This window comes from Diaphorina citri, unplaced genomic scaffold (genome assembly GCF_000475195.1).
Source record: "Diaphorina citri unplaced genomic scaffold, Diaci psyllid genome assembly version 1.1 scaffold10, whole genome shotgun sequence".
Lineage (NCBI taxonomy): Eukaryota > Metazoa > Arthropoda > Insecta > Hemiptera > Psyllidae > Diaphorina > Diaphorina citri.
The window spans coordinates 267695-281387 of record NW_007377449.1 but is presented as its reverse complement, the minus strand read 5'-3'; the positions used below and the strand labels follow the sequence as shown (position 1 = coordinate 281387).

The window sequence follows — 13693 nt, the reverse complement described above, 5'->3', positions numbered from 1 at the left end:
TCTCGGTGTTATAAAGATCCACTCTTTATACACAGATTTAAAATTACGGAGAAAATGTAGAAATAAAAGTACGTGGTGTTTTAAAAGTATTATAAGATCACTGATCTAGAATCAGTGACGGGGACACTGTATAAAAGGGATAAAGTCTTGACTTTCCTTAAAGCACCACAGAATATGTATGTTCACATCTCGGTGTTATAAAGATCCACTAGCATTACACTGACGATCTGCCACTACAAGGCGATATTATTTAACTCCTACAGGTTTTCTCTAAAAGGAAACTCTCTGCCAAGATGATTCTAGCATCTTCTCAGTTCTTGATTGCGTAGTACGCTTCATGTAGGTATGAATATTCATGGAATCACAAGATAAGAAATCCACGTAAATTTTCCTCAGATTCATAATCAGCTGATCAACAGACGTTAAAAGGGAGCCAAAGAAGGTGACATTTGACCCACTGTTAGGTAATGCAGATGATATCATATCATAGTGAGCTGAGCACGAAGAAGCTGTGATTGAAGAGCCAGAATGTGGGGATTTTGAAAGATGAAAGTCGTACAACAAGACCAAGAGTGATCTTCGACGCATAATATATTCACTTGAGGGAAATCTACAAGGACAAGTTCCCTGACAGAGCAGCTTGTGTTGTTGGATACCCAATGTACAAGTATCTACTGGGTATTGCATGAAATGCATTCGTCTAGAGCTCATATTTCTAAGTAAATTGGCGTTCTATTAATGGTTACAAGGACAAGTTCCCTGACAGAGCAGCTTGTGTTGTTGGATACCCAATGTACAAGTATCTACTGGGTATTGCATGAAATGCATTCGCCTAGAGCTCATATTTCTAAGTAAATTGGCGTTCTATTAATGGCATATAAATATTGTTCCCAGTGCTCATAGTAATTATACACACTAGAATAGAAGGTGCTAATTTCCTTCCACCATAGCAAAAAAACCATGAAGGCTTTCCGATTTCTAGTTTGGGCAGATCGAATCGAGTAAAATAAACACAGGTTTGCTTTGCTTCCATGTTTCAACATGGTGTTCTAGTTGTGGGCGAAAATATCAGCGTGAATCCCTAAGTATGGAATAGTACCTTGGTAATGACGACATGAACCAGTAGGTGAAACAAGTCCCCAAGTCAGTCCTTGGACATTTGAATTCAAGTGAAAACATTAACGTTTCAAACAGCAAAAGTCGGAAATATATTTGGTTAGCTAGCGAAACAGATGCCAGAACTTACAAAAAATATAAAGCAGTTATACCAGTGTCTCTTTTAGTAACAGTGGAACTAGATCCCTCCCTCACAAACAACTTCCTTCCATATTTTTTGTGTTTTTCGGTGAAAATACGTTCAAGAAATTGATTACTCATGTAGACTGACTCTCATAAAATAAAATGAAAATCAGATATATTGATATGTAGAGCACTAGAGAACATTCATCCTCATCATTATCATTGCATTACTTCCTTTCCGTACGTGAAACAATGATGTTGAATAACACAGTAGTAACAACACAACAATACAAACACAAACAGCATTCAAACAATACTAGAGATCCGCATAGGGAACTGTGGACATGCAAATCAAGAACCGGAAACTAGGATGTGTGATGTGTTCAATATGGTAACCCTGGTACAGGAAGCGAGGCTGATAGACCGCAGTACCATGACATCAAATATGTGTGCTGATGAGATATTAATGGCCCAATGTAACACTGGTGTGCTGGCTGATGGCAATGGTTCACATACAAACCGGCAACAAAAAAAATGTTAAAAAAACAGCCAGAATTTCAAAGGGATAAGTAAAAGTTAAGTGAATGTGTTAAACATAATGAAGGCATGTAAGTTACTGATAAGTACGAGTAATTCTAGTAAGATAAATACATAGAACATACATTGTGAGTAATTGAGTGTAGGTACTCGTAACTTCTTTATAAGATGCTATTTAATCTGTACCTGTACCGGTATCCTAGAAGTTCTCAAATGTTCTTCCTAAGCATGTAAGGTCGTGGCTTGAGTTTAAATAAGTTGTAACAGCGATACTTAAATGTCACTTCTAGATTTTTTAATGGTTATCAGTACCTATGAACTTTCGAATTGGTTTCGAGAACTTATGGATAGGTCAGTTCAAGTGATATTGTAAGAGAAGAAACTTCAGACTTTTTTGTAAATATGTCCATGTTTTAATCCACATAGTTTTCACATTTTTTTTCCAGCTTAAAAAGCAAATGAGTCTAAAATAATGTCACTGTGAAAACTGACAATCTATTGTCAGAATAACAATCACAATTGAAGTTTTTCCGAATGATCTTTACGTTTTTATCAAAAACAAAACTGATTTAATTGTTTCTCATCAGACTGAAATGACAATGTATGGGCGTCAGTGATTCATAAATTCGAGGACTGAGGACACATAAATCAAATAATTGGGCATTTCCTGTGATGCCTTGGAATAATTTATTGGAGAAGTACCTACCAAGGACGTGTCACAGGTACATCTCTGGAGACTGAGATACAAGGGCACATTTATAGTGTGTAAAATGGTCCATACGAAGTAGACGCGCAAGAAGTTTTAACATGTTTGATGTGAAATTGGTAGATGAATTACCATGGAGAGTGATAGGTTTTCTGAATCAGCTGATCTATGTTCTCACCAGACAAGTTAACCGCGTTAGCAAAAAAACTAAGGTAGAGTTAAAGAAGAGGTAACCTGAAACTATAAGCAAAACTGTTGACATATCCAGAATAGGAAAGAGCTAACATATCTACTCATCTATTGGTAATTGGTATTAAATTTCACTTTAATCATGATTGATGTCATGTAAGCATACACATTACCAATCCCATCAAATCCACTATTAAATCCTTACATAACTCTGAAAATTACGGATAACAGGCCTCGATAGGTATTCATTTCAGTATCAGGTTTAGCCCGATAGGTTGCCTTTACTATACAAACAACATCCTCACCAAATATGATAGAGTTGCATCCTGGGAGACACTAAACTACAGCCAACACAACTTGGATCGTTGCCTAGGTACAAAACATCAGTCATTACCATAACAACTAACGTTACACGGGTAGACATAATTCATGAAATATTACACAGACAATTAACTGCCTTGTGTTCTGGTGTACACGGTGGATAGAGGCAACATTACAATGGGCGACCTTGAAGCTATAAGCAACTCTAATGATAGATGAGTCACTCTAAGTTTAGGTTTGAGTATCTCCACCAAATCCTTATTGTAGGTTAGTGTGCCGGCATATAGTGATTACTAATTAGGTACATATGGGGTAAGTTCTATTTTTCGGGAGGGGTTCTACCATTTAGTTACATGTAATAAGGGCGAGAGAGTAGATGGTACGTGCAAATATTGGGCGGCGCCCGTAGGATGGTAAAGAATGGGTCAAATGAGAACCGCTTCAGCTATACTATAAATGGATACTTCAAAAGACAAACAACGGACATGGAAAACTTACCGAGGATTCCAGGCACCTAAGTTCGAGGTTCAATGACGGTTGTATTGCCCCAAAAGGTATCTCACAGAACACCTAGAAAAAGAAAATGCCACCTTGGCTAAACAACGTCAAAGTGAAACATGACTTGGGAAACTGAGAAAATAAGTTCTTTGCAGTCAGAAGATCACTTGATAAGAAATAAATAACGGTACTAGTCACTCTCAACGCATTGAACTTTTTTCTATTATTTTTAGATCACAAAACTATTGGAAAGGAAAACTTTGAGATATTACAGCCTCCAAGTTAAGAAGACATAGAAAAAATATCACGAACGAAAACCACAAACTTTTACAGAGCAAAAGTAACGTTAATTCGACCGAGACTGCGATTAGTTTTCACGACTTACAAGGAACCATCCCGCCCAGGTGCCAAAAATTTTGATGAAAAATACCTAATTTAGAAAAAATACTTCTTTCGTCACACAAACAAAATTAAAATAATTTATTTGAATAAATAAATATACTCCAGTTGAATCACCGCGAACACCGGAGTGACCAGTCTTCCACGAAGATCGGAAACTCACTACACTAACCAACTGTGGCAACGTTACCATACGTCACAGACACCAAGTAGATACCACTCGTACCGAAACTATCAGAGTACCAGAGATACAACATCTAATACCGTACGTTCTTTGCTACAAGCGAAGAAAACTATCGCACTAAATCCTCCTGAACTGATGATGCCTTAATCCCAAGAGTAAACTTGTAACTTGTAAGACTTCTTTACAAACCCTTTTTGTTTTACTAAGAGAACAGCTGACAGAATATCAACGGTTTTTTCGCTCTGTTTCTCTCTTCAGCAAAAACTAGGAAATGTTTGAAGCAATCATACCGGAAATTAGAATTTCTATGAGCGCCTGGAAATGTAGGGAACATATGCAATAAGCAATAGATTTATCGGAGGTTTCTTCAAACTTTTTTGTTTTGCCAAAAAGTAGTAGAATAATGAAATTGTCATATGATGAAAAATTATTGGATATAAATTTCAAGATAACTTGTAATTTTCTGTACTAGAAAGAATAAAGAAAGAATGTGTTATTGTTATGCAACTTGCATTCTTCAGTAAGGAAATTAATTCATTAGCAATGTTATCACGAAATCCAAATAGCTATCTTGATTGCTCTAAGTAGAATAATGAAATTGTCATATGATGAAAAATTATTGGATATAAATTTCAAGATAACTTGTAATTTTCTGTACTAGAAAGAATAAACATGTGTTATTGTTATGCAACTTGCATTCTTCAGTAAGGAAAATAATTCATTAGCAATGTTATCACGAAATCCAAATAGCTATCTTGATTGCTCTGACATCTTGACTAAATAAATCACTAGAAGAATAAGTAGAGCATGACTGTTTTCATTTAGGGGCTCTGTTCTTGTGAATAATTTTCGTATCTTTCTTTCATACAGGCGCCTTGTCAGCCTCAGAGCAAAGTATCACTCACGTCCTAACGCATAGCAAAGGAGGCCGAGTGTTATGTCTGATGGTGGGAGGAGCACGGGAGAGTTTCAAGTGTAAACCCGGCATTTATGAGATAATTCTGAAAAGTCGCAAGGGCTTTGTACGTATCGCCTTGAAAACTGGGTAAGTCTACAAGACATAGGAGTATAATGCTTTGTCGTCCAAAAAGCTTTGGGTTCTAGACGTCTCACTACGTACCGTTTTACTGTTTCACAGGACGCCAATAGTTCCTGTGTTTACATTCGGTGAAACTGATCTGTACGATCAAGTGCCAAATCCTCCTGGCTCTTGGTTGCTATGGTTACAAGAACGCATCAGACGAGTGATAGGTGTGGCTCCCTGTATACCAATAGGGCGAGGCTTCTTCCAGTATAGCTTTGGTCTTATTCCGAGAAGACATGTACTTACTACAGTGGGTAAGTTGAAACAATTTGGTTTAATACCTCTCTGGTGTGAAGTGAAGTCTCCATATAAGAAAATTTCTTTGTTTTGTTGATCTTGAGTATCTCTTCAAAGTGACTCTCTCAATATATGTAAATGTTTGTCACTTACTGATGACTCACGTCTCTATGTCGTATCAAATCTCGTACTGAATGGGCATGAAAGTCTTAATAAGTCCTTCATTGGTGCTGAGTCTAAATTAATAAGAACATTGCTCTCTCAATATATGTAAATGTTTGTCACTTACTGATGACTCACGTCTCTATGTCGTATCAAATCTCGTACTGAATGGGCATGAAAGTGTCAATAAGTCCTTCATTGGTGCTGAGTCTAAATTAATAAGAACATTGAAAAAAAAGAACTGCTTTTTATCATTTAAAACCCGAATTTCATCTATTAATATTATTCTATTTTGTTTTCAGTGGGCGCTCCGATAGAAGTTCCTAAGGTGGAACAGCCCAGTAATGACTTGATAGCAGAGTACCATAAGAAATACGTGGATAGTTTGACGCAACTTTTTGAAGATCACAAGGAGAAATATGTGGATGATCCTAAAACTGCAAAGCTGGTTATCGAGTAGGAATGAGATCTTACGAAGACTGTATGAAAACCATTCATGGGTCAATGAACATTTGGTGCTTTTGCGAAAGCTATACGAGTTTTTTACGTGAGATAAAGGCTTTACGTGAGATCTTAGAAGGTTAAATAGATCGATTTGATGTAAACTATTATAATCTCCATAGTTAAAAAGTTGAGGAAAACAATGATGTTAAAAAAAGGTGTATTTTTGTACATTAAAATGTAACTTTAGGGTCAGTATTTTGTTTGATACTTACATATAACAATAAATATAAGTACGATGTAAATATAACACATTAGAAATTCTATTCCAGTAATTTAATAGTTTACATGTTCTTCTTAAAGAGTAGACTGGATCTACTTATTGAACTTCAAATTCAGGGCCATGTGAACTTTAGTAGCGAGCATACGAATATCACAGCTAGCACAACATACGCTCCGATCAGCATTGAATTCATAATCTGGAATACACACAAAATAAATTATGTTAGGTCACAATATTGTATATCTACATATCTATGCACATACATACTAGACTACTACAGTTATCGTGGTCAAATTCTCAAATGAATGGATGGGGTCGAGTGGTCGCGATTAGAACACATCACATGCCTCCAGGCACACTCCATTTGTCAAGGGTCTAGGCATGCCTTGCCCTTGGGATTAATTTAATTTGAAGAAACCATTTACATGCCTTGGCCGACATTCAAATTTGAGGCCTCGTGATTGATTGCCACCTTCTCCTGATCACTGACCTACCAAGTCAGGTAGCAAAACTTACTTTATCTTGAAATGCCTTGTGCTGGACACAAGAACTATAACGCAGTCTGCTGAATGTAACTGCATTGTACAGGGGAATCCACAAACGTGGGAACATCCAGAAGAGAAAGCTGTCAAAACGTTTTCTCCATAGAAATGAAGATTTGGTCACCAAATCTCTCATCTGAAAATGTAACAAGAATGATGGCTCTTATTGCGGGGAAGAAAAGGTAAGTAGGTATCATTGGTACTCAGTACGGATACTCAACATGGTTATTGAATATTACGGGCATATCCCAGCAAATGATATTACGGGCATATCCCAGCATATCTAACCAAATTTGTAATACAAAATATACCAAGTTACATAAAAAATCTTACCTCAATATAGTTGTACATGGCTAAATCGCATATGGCCTCAGCATCATGCTGCCTCACCTCTGTAAATTTAGGCAAAACCTTGCCAAAATCTTCGTCATATTGGATCATCAAATCTTGGAGAATGCAACAATCTTCAAACCCCTAAAATAAAATGAAAAGCATCAATAATCAATATTAATAAATAATATAAAATAGTACATCAATACCTTTTCGAAGAGAAACTATAATATTATGTCATCGAAGGCTAATCAAAGCAAGCGAATAATAATGGGTCTAAAAAAGACAATGAAAAGAAAATACGTAGTTCTAATGGCTAATTTGTCTGATTTAGCTGTAGAAATTCAAGGTGATACTTACAGCATTCATTCCCTGACCATAGAATGGTACCATAGCATGAGCAGCATCTCCAATGATGAGAACTTTGTCATTTTTGTGATATGGATTACACTGAGAAAGAAATTGAAAAGATGTCAGTTATCTTTACCAAAATTACATTCGAGTTCTAAGCCACATACTGATGGAAAGAAAATCCAGATTTATTTCCAAATGCTGAGAAAGAAATTGAAAAGATGTCAGTTATCTTTACCAAAATTACATTCGAGTTCTAAGCCACATACTGATGGAAAGAAAATCCAGAGACTTTTATTTCCAAATTAGTTCCCCAGTAATTCGATATTTCAAAATTTCTCTTAGGAATGAACCTACTTTTTACCGAGCAGATTTACCTTGATAGAAATGAGAGGAGCCGCTTTTCTTGAGAAGAAATCCGCCACTAATCTTTCCGCACCAATGAGTGGAATAGCATCCGGGAAATATTTGTCAAAAAAGTCAAGAAGAGCTCTGGCTGTACCGAGGAGACCAAACTTCTCGAACGGCATAAATAGGGTTACAGTCCAAGAATGATCTTGATTAGGAAGGGCGATCATCATGAAAGTACCACGCGGCCAAATGTGCAAAAAGTTGGGGTCCATCTGAAACTATGGCGGGGACGATGGAAAAATCGACAAAATTTCATTTTCTAACTTCAAGCATTTAAGTTTGAACTTCATATACCTACAACAGGAAGTATTCGTTTGGAAAGTCCGTTTTGAGAGATCTTGATTAGGAAGGGCGATCATCATGAAAGTACCACGCGGCCAAATGTGCAAAAAGTTGGGGTCCATCTGAAACTATGGCGGGGAAGATGGGAAAATCGACAAAATTTCATTTTCCAAGTTCAAGCATTTAAGTTTGAACTTCATATACCTACAACAGGAAGTATTCGTTTGGAAAGTCCGTTTTGAGTCAGTGAAATTCATGTTGGATATCTATGGAAACCTTATGATGCATCATTCGCTGTAATCATATCGCTTGTGTTTTTATCGGATATCAATTAATTGTTCTGTATAGTCTCAAGAAAATTTAATGTTTAATAAACATCGGACAAAATCAAACATATCTAGCACCAAAAAGGATTGAAACTTCCTCCTCAGTTGAGCAAAGTTATGTAACAGCACCGACGCGACGGGTTAAAGTTGAATTTCGAGTAAAGTGTCGACCTCTGTTGGTAAAAATGATGAGCCCTTTGTTTTTCCTAACTCAAGTCGGATTCAGAATTTCGTTATTTATTTTTAGACACCTAGATTTGAGAGCATTGGATCCTAGATGATGAGTTTAGCTGAGAAATGTTCCAAATAGCAAAATAAAAAAAGCAAAGCGAAATCAAAATTCTTTTACTTTTTGACGGGAGTATCGTGAGTGCGAGTGTGTGGTGCCGTGAGGTGTTTTTGGGATCTTTGAATTCCAAAAAGGGAGGGCAATGATACGATGGTCGAGGACGATTTGGTTGGGGTCTTTTTTAGCTCTCCTACTAATAGCTGTTAGTAGTGTGGATGGTAAGAAGCAGGTGACCCCCGAACCGTCCCCGGTCAAATCTACGAAACTTAAAGAAAGTGAACCTGAAATCGAGGAAGTTACTGCGAAACAACTGGAACGAGTTCTCAACGAAAAAGATTTTGTGGCTGTTTTTTGGTGTAAGTCTTCTTCTGGATTTATACCTGACTTTCAATTAACCTGGTCGCGTGATGTTTTTCATAATCATTTTAACCACATGCATGGAAACCAACAGAGAAAGTATATTTCTCAAAAATCAAGAGCATTCACCTTATTTTGATGTCAAAGCAATGTCAATGTGATTTTTTTATTTTTTAACCAAGATAATATGTTTATCAAAATTTGTAGGCTTTCATGTCCAAATTAAGTCAAAAGCTCATTACAACAAAAACCATTTGTAATATCGTATTTAATGGTTTGCTCTGTACCTACTGAGTCAGATTAAAAAAAAAAAAAAATACTCCCACATCACTGTGACATTATGAATCTTGTGACATTGAACATTAACCTATAACAAAATTCCACATGAGGAAATTCGAGAGTACCTAATTAAAATGAAATTCTGTAATAATCTATTAATGCAATGAAAAATTGTTCTAACATGTATAATGCATAAGTGTAAACAAAAAACGAAATTGCTTTATTTTAATAGAACACAAACATATTCTTGAGAGAGAAAAAAATTGCACAACTTTCCATAAACATATTCCAGTTTCTGCTCCATTTTAAACGACTATTTTCTTTGCACAAAGATTTTTTTTTTTTTTTTTTTTTTTTTTTTGTAAAAACACATCTATTATTCTGATAACATAACCAACCATGGGCTGAGGAACAAATCAAATGTTCAACGGTCATGTTTCACTTTAACTTATTTGAAATTAATCTTTTCCGTTAAACCTACCTACATCCATTGTGCTTAATTTTTCATACAAAATATCTTCTCTTGAAAAAATTGCTTCAAAAATACTGGGTTATTTACAAGTAAAATGTCTAAAAAGTTCTATAGGGTATCTTCTAGATGTGCAAAGATGTACGAATAACGAATAGTCTTCTTATCAATAACTTTTACGTTTTGTATAGAAGATTCCGATGAGTATCAACAAGTCGCTATCAAGTCCCATTACATTCCATAGAAAAACTACTCATTACTACCTACACATTTATTTTTCAAGAACAAGAATAAAGCATTATGACCCCAAAAAGTACAATTTATACTTCATTTTTATTCTCTTTACTTCATTTCAACGATTTTTCGTCATGAGGACTTTGCAGTTTACTAATTGTCTGCTCATCCCATGGTCCGTTGAACTTGACCTATCGATCAAGTCCCATTACATTCCATAGAAAAACTACTCATTACTACCTACACATTTATTTTTCAAGAACAAGAATAAAGCATTATGACCCCCAAAAAGTACAATTTATACTTCATTTTTATTCTCTTTACTTCATTTCAACGATTTTTCGTTATGAGGACTTTGCAGTTTACTAATTGTCTGATTTGTCTGCTCACCCCATGGTCCGTTGAACTTGACCTATCGATTTCATGCAACCATTTTTGCACACGTATAACCGTTTCTTATAATAAAATTATCACCGACACGTTGTGCTCTCATTCATTTTCTAAAACAGATGTAGCAAAATCCGTGATGGAAGTTAATTTTGTAATCCACGCTTCTGAGGCTGTGCTTAATGGAGACAATGTTTGAATCGTGTAGGAGTCTATGTATGAGCGTTATTTTTAGAATATTAAAGACGATAGCGTTTTTTTCTCTTTCGTATATGATTTTATTATTTTGCTTTTTATTATTCTCTATGAAATGTGCGTGCGTAATGTAGGGTAATAGGTGAGATATGACGTGAAAGCAGCTTGTGAACTTGTAGTCCATTGTTAGGAAGGTTAGATAAAAAGTAGGTTAAGATCAAAACAGCACCAGCGACTGGAACCTTTTTTTTTCAATATTTAACAGTTTGCAACTGTCTGACTTGTGAGTTAAATTCATGCCGAAAATTTGCCCATAAAACTAGGATTTATGGGAAATACATTTAGTTTTATGGAATTTACACATATCTGAATGGAGACGGGGAAGAACACATTGTAAAACATATGAGATACAAAAATACAAAATGATTTGCCTACATTTCTTTCAAGATGAACTTGCCAAACTAAATTTAGCCCATTGTTCAAATCCAGTGGGACATGAAGTACGTAGCTCACCAAATGCAAGATCCTAAAAGAACCAAAACCTAAACTTAAACTGTCAGGCTTAAATATACCTACGGAATTGAAAAAGATAATTACAATTAACAGTGGTTATTACTCTTATCATATTAATGTCTTGTACTCTGAGTTTTAATTGGTCCAGGATGTAAGGACTTTGTATTTTGTTTTTGAACACCTTTTCAATGAGTTTAATGAATTCGGATTCTCTTATAACCACTGTTAATTGTAAAAAGATAATTACAATTAACAGTGGTTATTACTCTTATCATATTAATGTCTTGTAACTCGTATCCACAGGGTCAGGCAGAAAGCCGATATTTATTACGTATTTTGATTTCAAGTCAAAGTTTGCTTTTGTAGGTACTCATTTTCTGCATTATCTGCATAAAATGCATTTGCCAATCTTAGTCAAAGAAGAGAAAGAAATAAAATTCTTTCTAATATACACAGTAGTCAGATGAAGTTCAAAGTTCGTTTCATAAGCAAAGTGTAGCTTTGAAAAAGTTCATCCTGTAGTCCTGTATGAAGAAGTTAAACAATTTAAATGTTTTACAACTTACAGTTTCCTAGTCAATGCTTTTTTTTTACAACAAAGAGGCATTCTTCATTTAGTTTTTGAAACTTTGCTATTTTAATATTACGAGTCTACAGTCTCAACTACATGGAATCGATTTATTGGCTTTATTGAAATTTTCAAGAAAAAAAAAAAGGAAGAGATTTTTTATGATCTATTTTATGTGAAAAAATTTTCATCAATCATAACAACATTTGCTTATTTTTCATATCAAATTTATTAGGTCAAAGAGTTTCTTATTTCTAATCTTACTGGATGACTCATAGAGTATTTGTTTCTTTAATTTTACCAGGTGGATCAAATTATTGGTACTGTTGAGAATGATTCGAGTTGGATAGGTTCAAATTGAAACCATCAAATTCAGGAAATGAATCTCGACGAAGAAAGTGATCAGAGAATCAAACCATTTAATCAGACGATAATTCCTATTACATATTAAATTAAGGCAAGAGAAAAAATATATCCTGAAAATGAATAAAGGACTTTTTGCGATAAACTTACAAAGCATTGTTTGAATTTTTGGATTCCCATTTTCTTAAATTCGGTCAAGGTGGAATAAAGCGTCTGTCGATATTGAATAATAATTTCTGTTCGAATAAGCAAATAAATTATTATTGAAACTCTGGGTCGAGAAGAAACAGAAAATCATGAATGATGATCGTACATATTTTGTTTTCATATTTGTTTTTGTTATTGTCATCAGCCGCGATGTTGAAATTTTGCCCAACGAGCCAACCATTTTAGGAGAAGCAACAGAGAAATATAGGGTGATACAAGCTCCCAAGCAGAATAAATTGATTTTGAAAAAGGTTAGAAATACTCGTACTATCTCTGGCACCTACATATGTATGATGCAGTTATTGTTGAATAAAGAGCTTTAATTTGATAGTGTTGAATGATTGAGTTGACCATTGAATTTTCATCAATTTTGGCAATAAATTACTATAGAAATCTAAAGATAAACCACATGTCATTTGTTCCGTAGTCAAACTTGTTTCCTTCATAATTATGTAGACAGCCAGTGAAGAGACACAATATGCAAAAACAATTAGATGCGAGATGATCCAACAACCAAATCAAAGCACCTTTTTCCAGATATAGCTACAAAGAACTATTCTCAGATATCTGAACCTGTAAAACATAAATTGCTGAACAAATTTACACATACATACAACCAAAATTGTACAACCCCTACAAATTTTCCTTAGGTTTAATTTTAAAGTCTATTTAATTTTCATAGGATAAGCGACCCTATAGAAAGAAAAATAGGTAAGATACCTACACTACTGAATAAATTATTTATAAACACCGCCATTATACACACGGTGTATATCTGTATATTATACAGAGGGTATGCTCGTGTATAAAACAATCGTTAACCGTCTTCGCCACAGTGCCAATACAACTAGCATTGTCCAGGATGAAAATTAATGGTGCACATGCCCCATTTATTCCTCAGATTCTATTGGGTCGACTGAACTAACTTGGAATTTATTTATTTTTTATTTATTTATTATTATTTTTTTTTTTTTTTTTTTTGAAGGGGTTTAAAAAAAAAAAAAAAAAAAAGAGGGACTTAAGACAACTTATATTAATCTTTCACAAAGATCAACTACCTGCGGGTACGTGCTTTCTAACGACAATCTTGAACCCTAAATGGAAAATTTTGCATACTTAGCGGACATGGTTTTTAATGAACAAACATCGGGCTTGGAAATCGAATATCCCGTGAAAAGGGCGGCGCCCCGCCTAAAATAGGACTACCCTACTACAAGAAAGAGCCTTGCCGACCGAAAGAGGATAGGACAGAAGGAAGAGAGAAGGCTAGAGAAGCCTGCTATCTGGAATCAACAATGTCAGGGAGACAG

At 35.1% G+C, this 13693-nt stretch overlaps 3 protein-coding genes across 3 annotated transcripts in view; 2 read left to right on the top strand and 1 right to left on the bottom strand.

The window, feature by feature from the left end:
* Positions 1-4926: 4926 nt before the first annotated feature.
* On the top strand, positions 4927-6253 carry LOC103505967 (diacylglycerol O-acyltransferase 2-like). The gene is made up of 3 exons (XM_026821048.1): positions 4927-5118; positions 5212-5411; positions 5859-6253. Exons 1-3 carry the CDS (start codon positions 5018-5020, stop codon positions 6014-6016), a joined length of 459 nt encoding a protein of 152 aa, XP_026676849.1. The 5' UTR covers positions 4927-5017; the 3' UTR covers positions 6017-6253.
* On the bottom strand, positions 5970-8207 carry LOC103505625 (kynurenine 3-monooxygenase-like). Its single transcript, XM_008469982.3, has 5 exons — positions 7881-8207; positions 7513-7602; positions 7156-7296; positions 6797-6958; positions 5970-6476 (listed from the first exon to the last, which is right to left on the bottom strand). Exons 1-5 carry the CDS (start codon positions 8124-8126, stop codon positions 6393-6395), a joined length of 723 nt encoding a protein of 240 aa, XP_008468204.1. The 5' UTR covers positions 8127-8207; the 3' UTR covers positions 5970-6392.
* A 388-nt stretch (positions 8208-8595) lies between these two features.
* LOC103505958 overlaps positions 8596-13693 on the top strand; it is a 10451-nt gene continuing 5353 nt past the window's right edge. Inside the window, exon 1 of the mRNA XM_008470341.3 lies at positions 8596-9167. Within this exon, the coding sequence (XP_008468563.1) occupies positions 8954-9167 (214 nt within the window). The 5' untranslated portion in view covers positions 8596-8953. The remainder of the gene's footprint in view (positions 9168-13693) is intronic.

Bases quoted from the DNA above. Each gene is read 5' to 3' on its own strand.
- LOC103505625 (XM_008469982.3), bottom strand. From the start codon at position 8,126: ATGGACCCCAACTTTTTGCACATTTGGCCGCGTGGTACTTTCATGATG. The intron at 7,297-7,512 runs GTAAGTATCACC...ATTTTATTTTAG, and splicing joins ATGGTCAGGGAATGAATGCT to GGGTTTGAAGATTGTTGCAT. The intron at 6,477-6,796 runs GTAAGTTTTGCT...TGTGTATTCCAG, and splicing joins ACAAGGCATTTCAAGATAAA to ATTATGAATTCAATGCTGAT.
- LOC103505967 (XM_026821048.1), top strand. From the start codon at position 5,018: ATGGTGGGAGGAGCACGGGAGAGTTTCAAGTGTAAACCCGGCATTTAT. The intron at 5,119-5,211 runs GTAAGTCTACAA...ACTGTTTCACAG, and splicing joins CGTATCGCCTTGAAAACTGG to GACGCCAATAGTTCCTGTGT. The intron at 5,412-5,858 runs GTAAGTTGAAAC...TTTTGTTTTCAG, and splicing joins ACATGTACTTACTACAGTGG to TGGGCGCTCCGATAGAAGTT.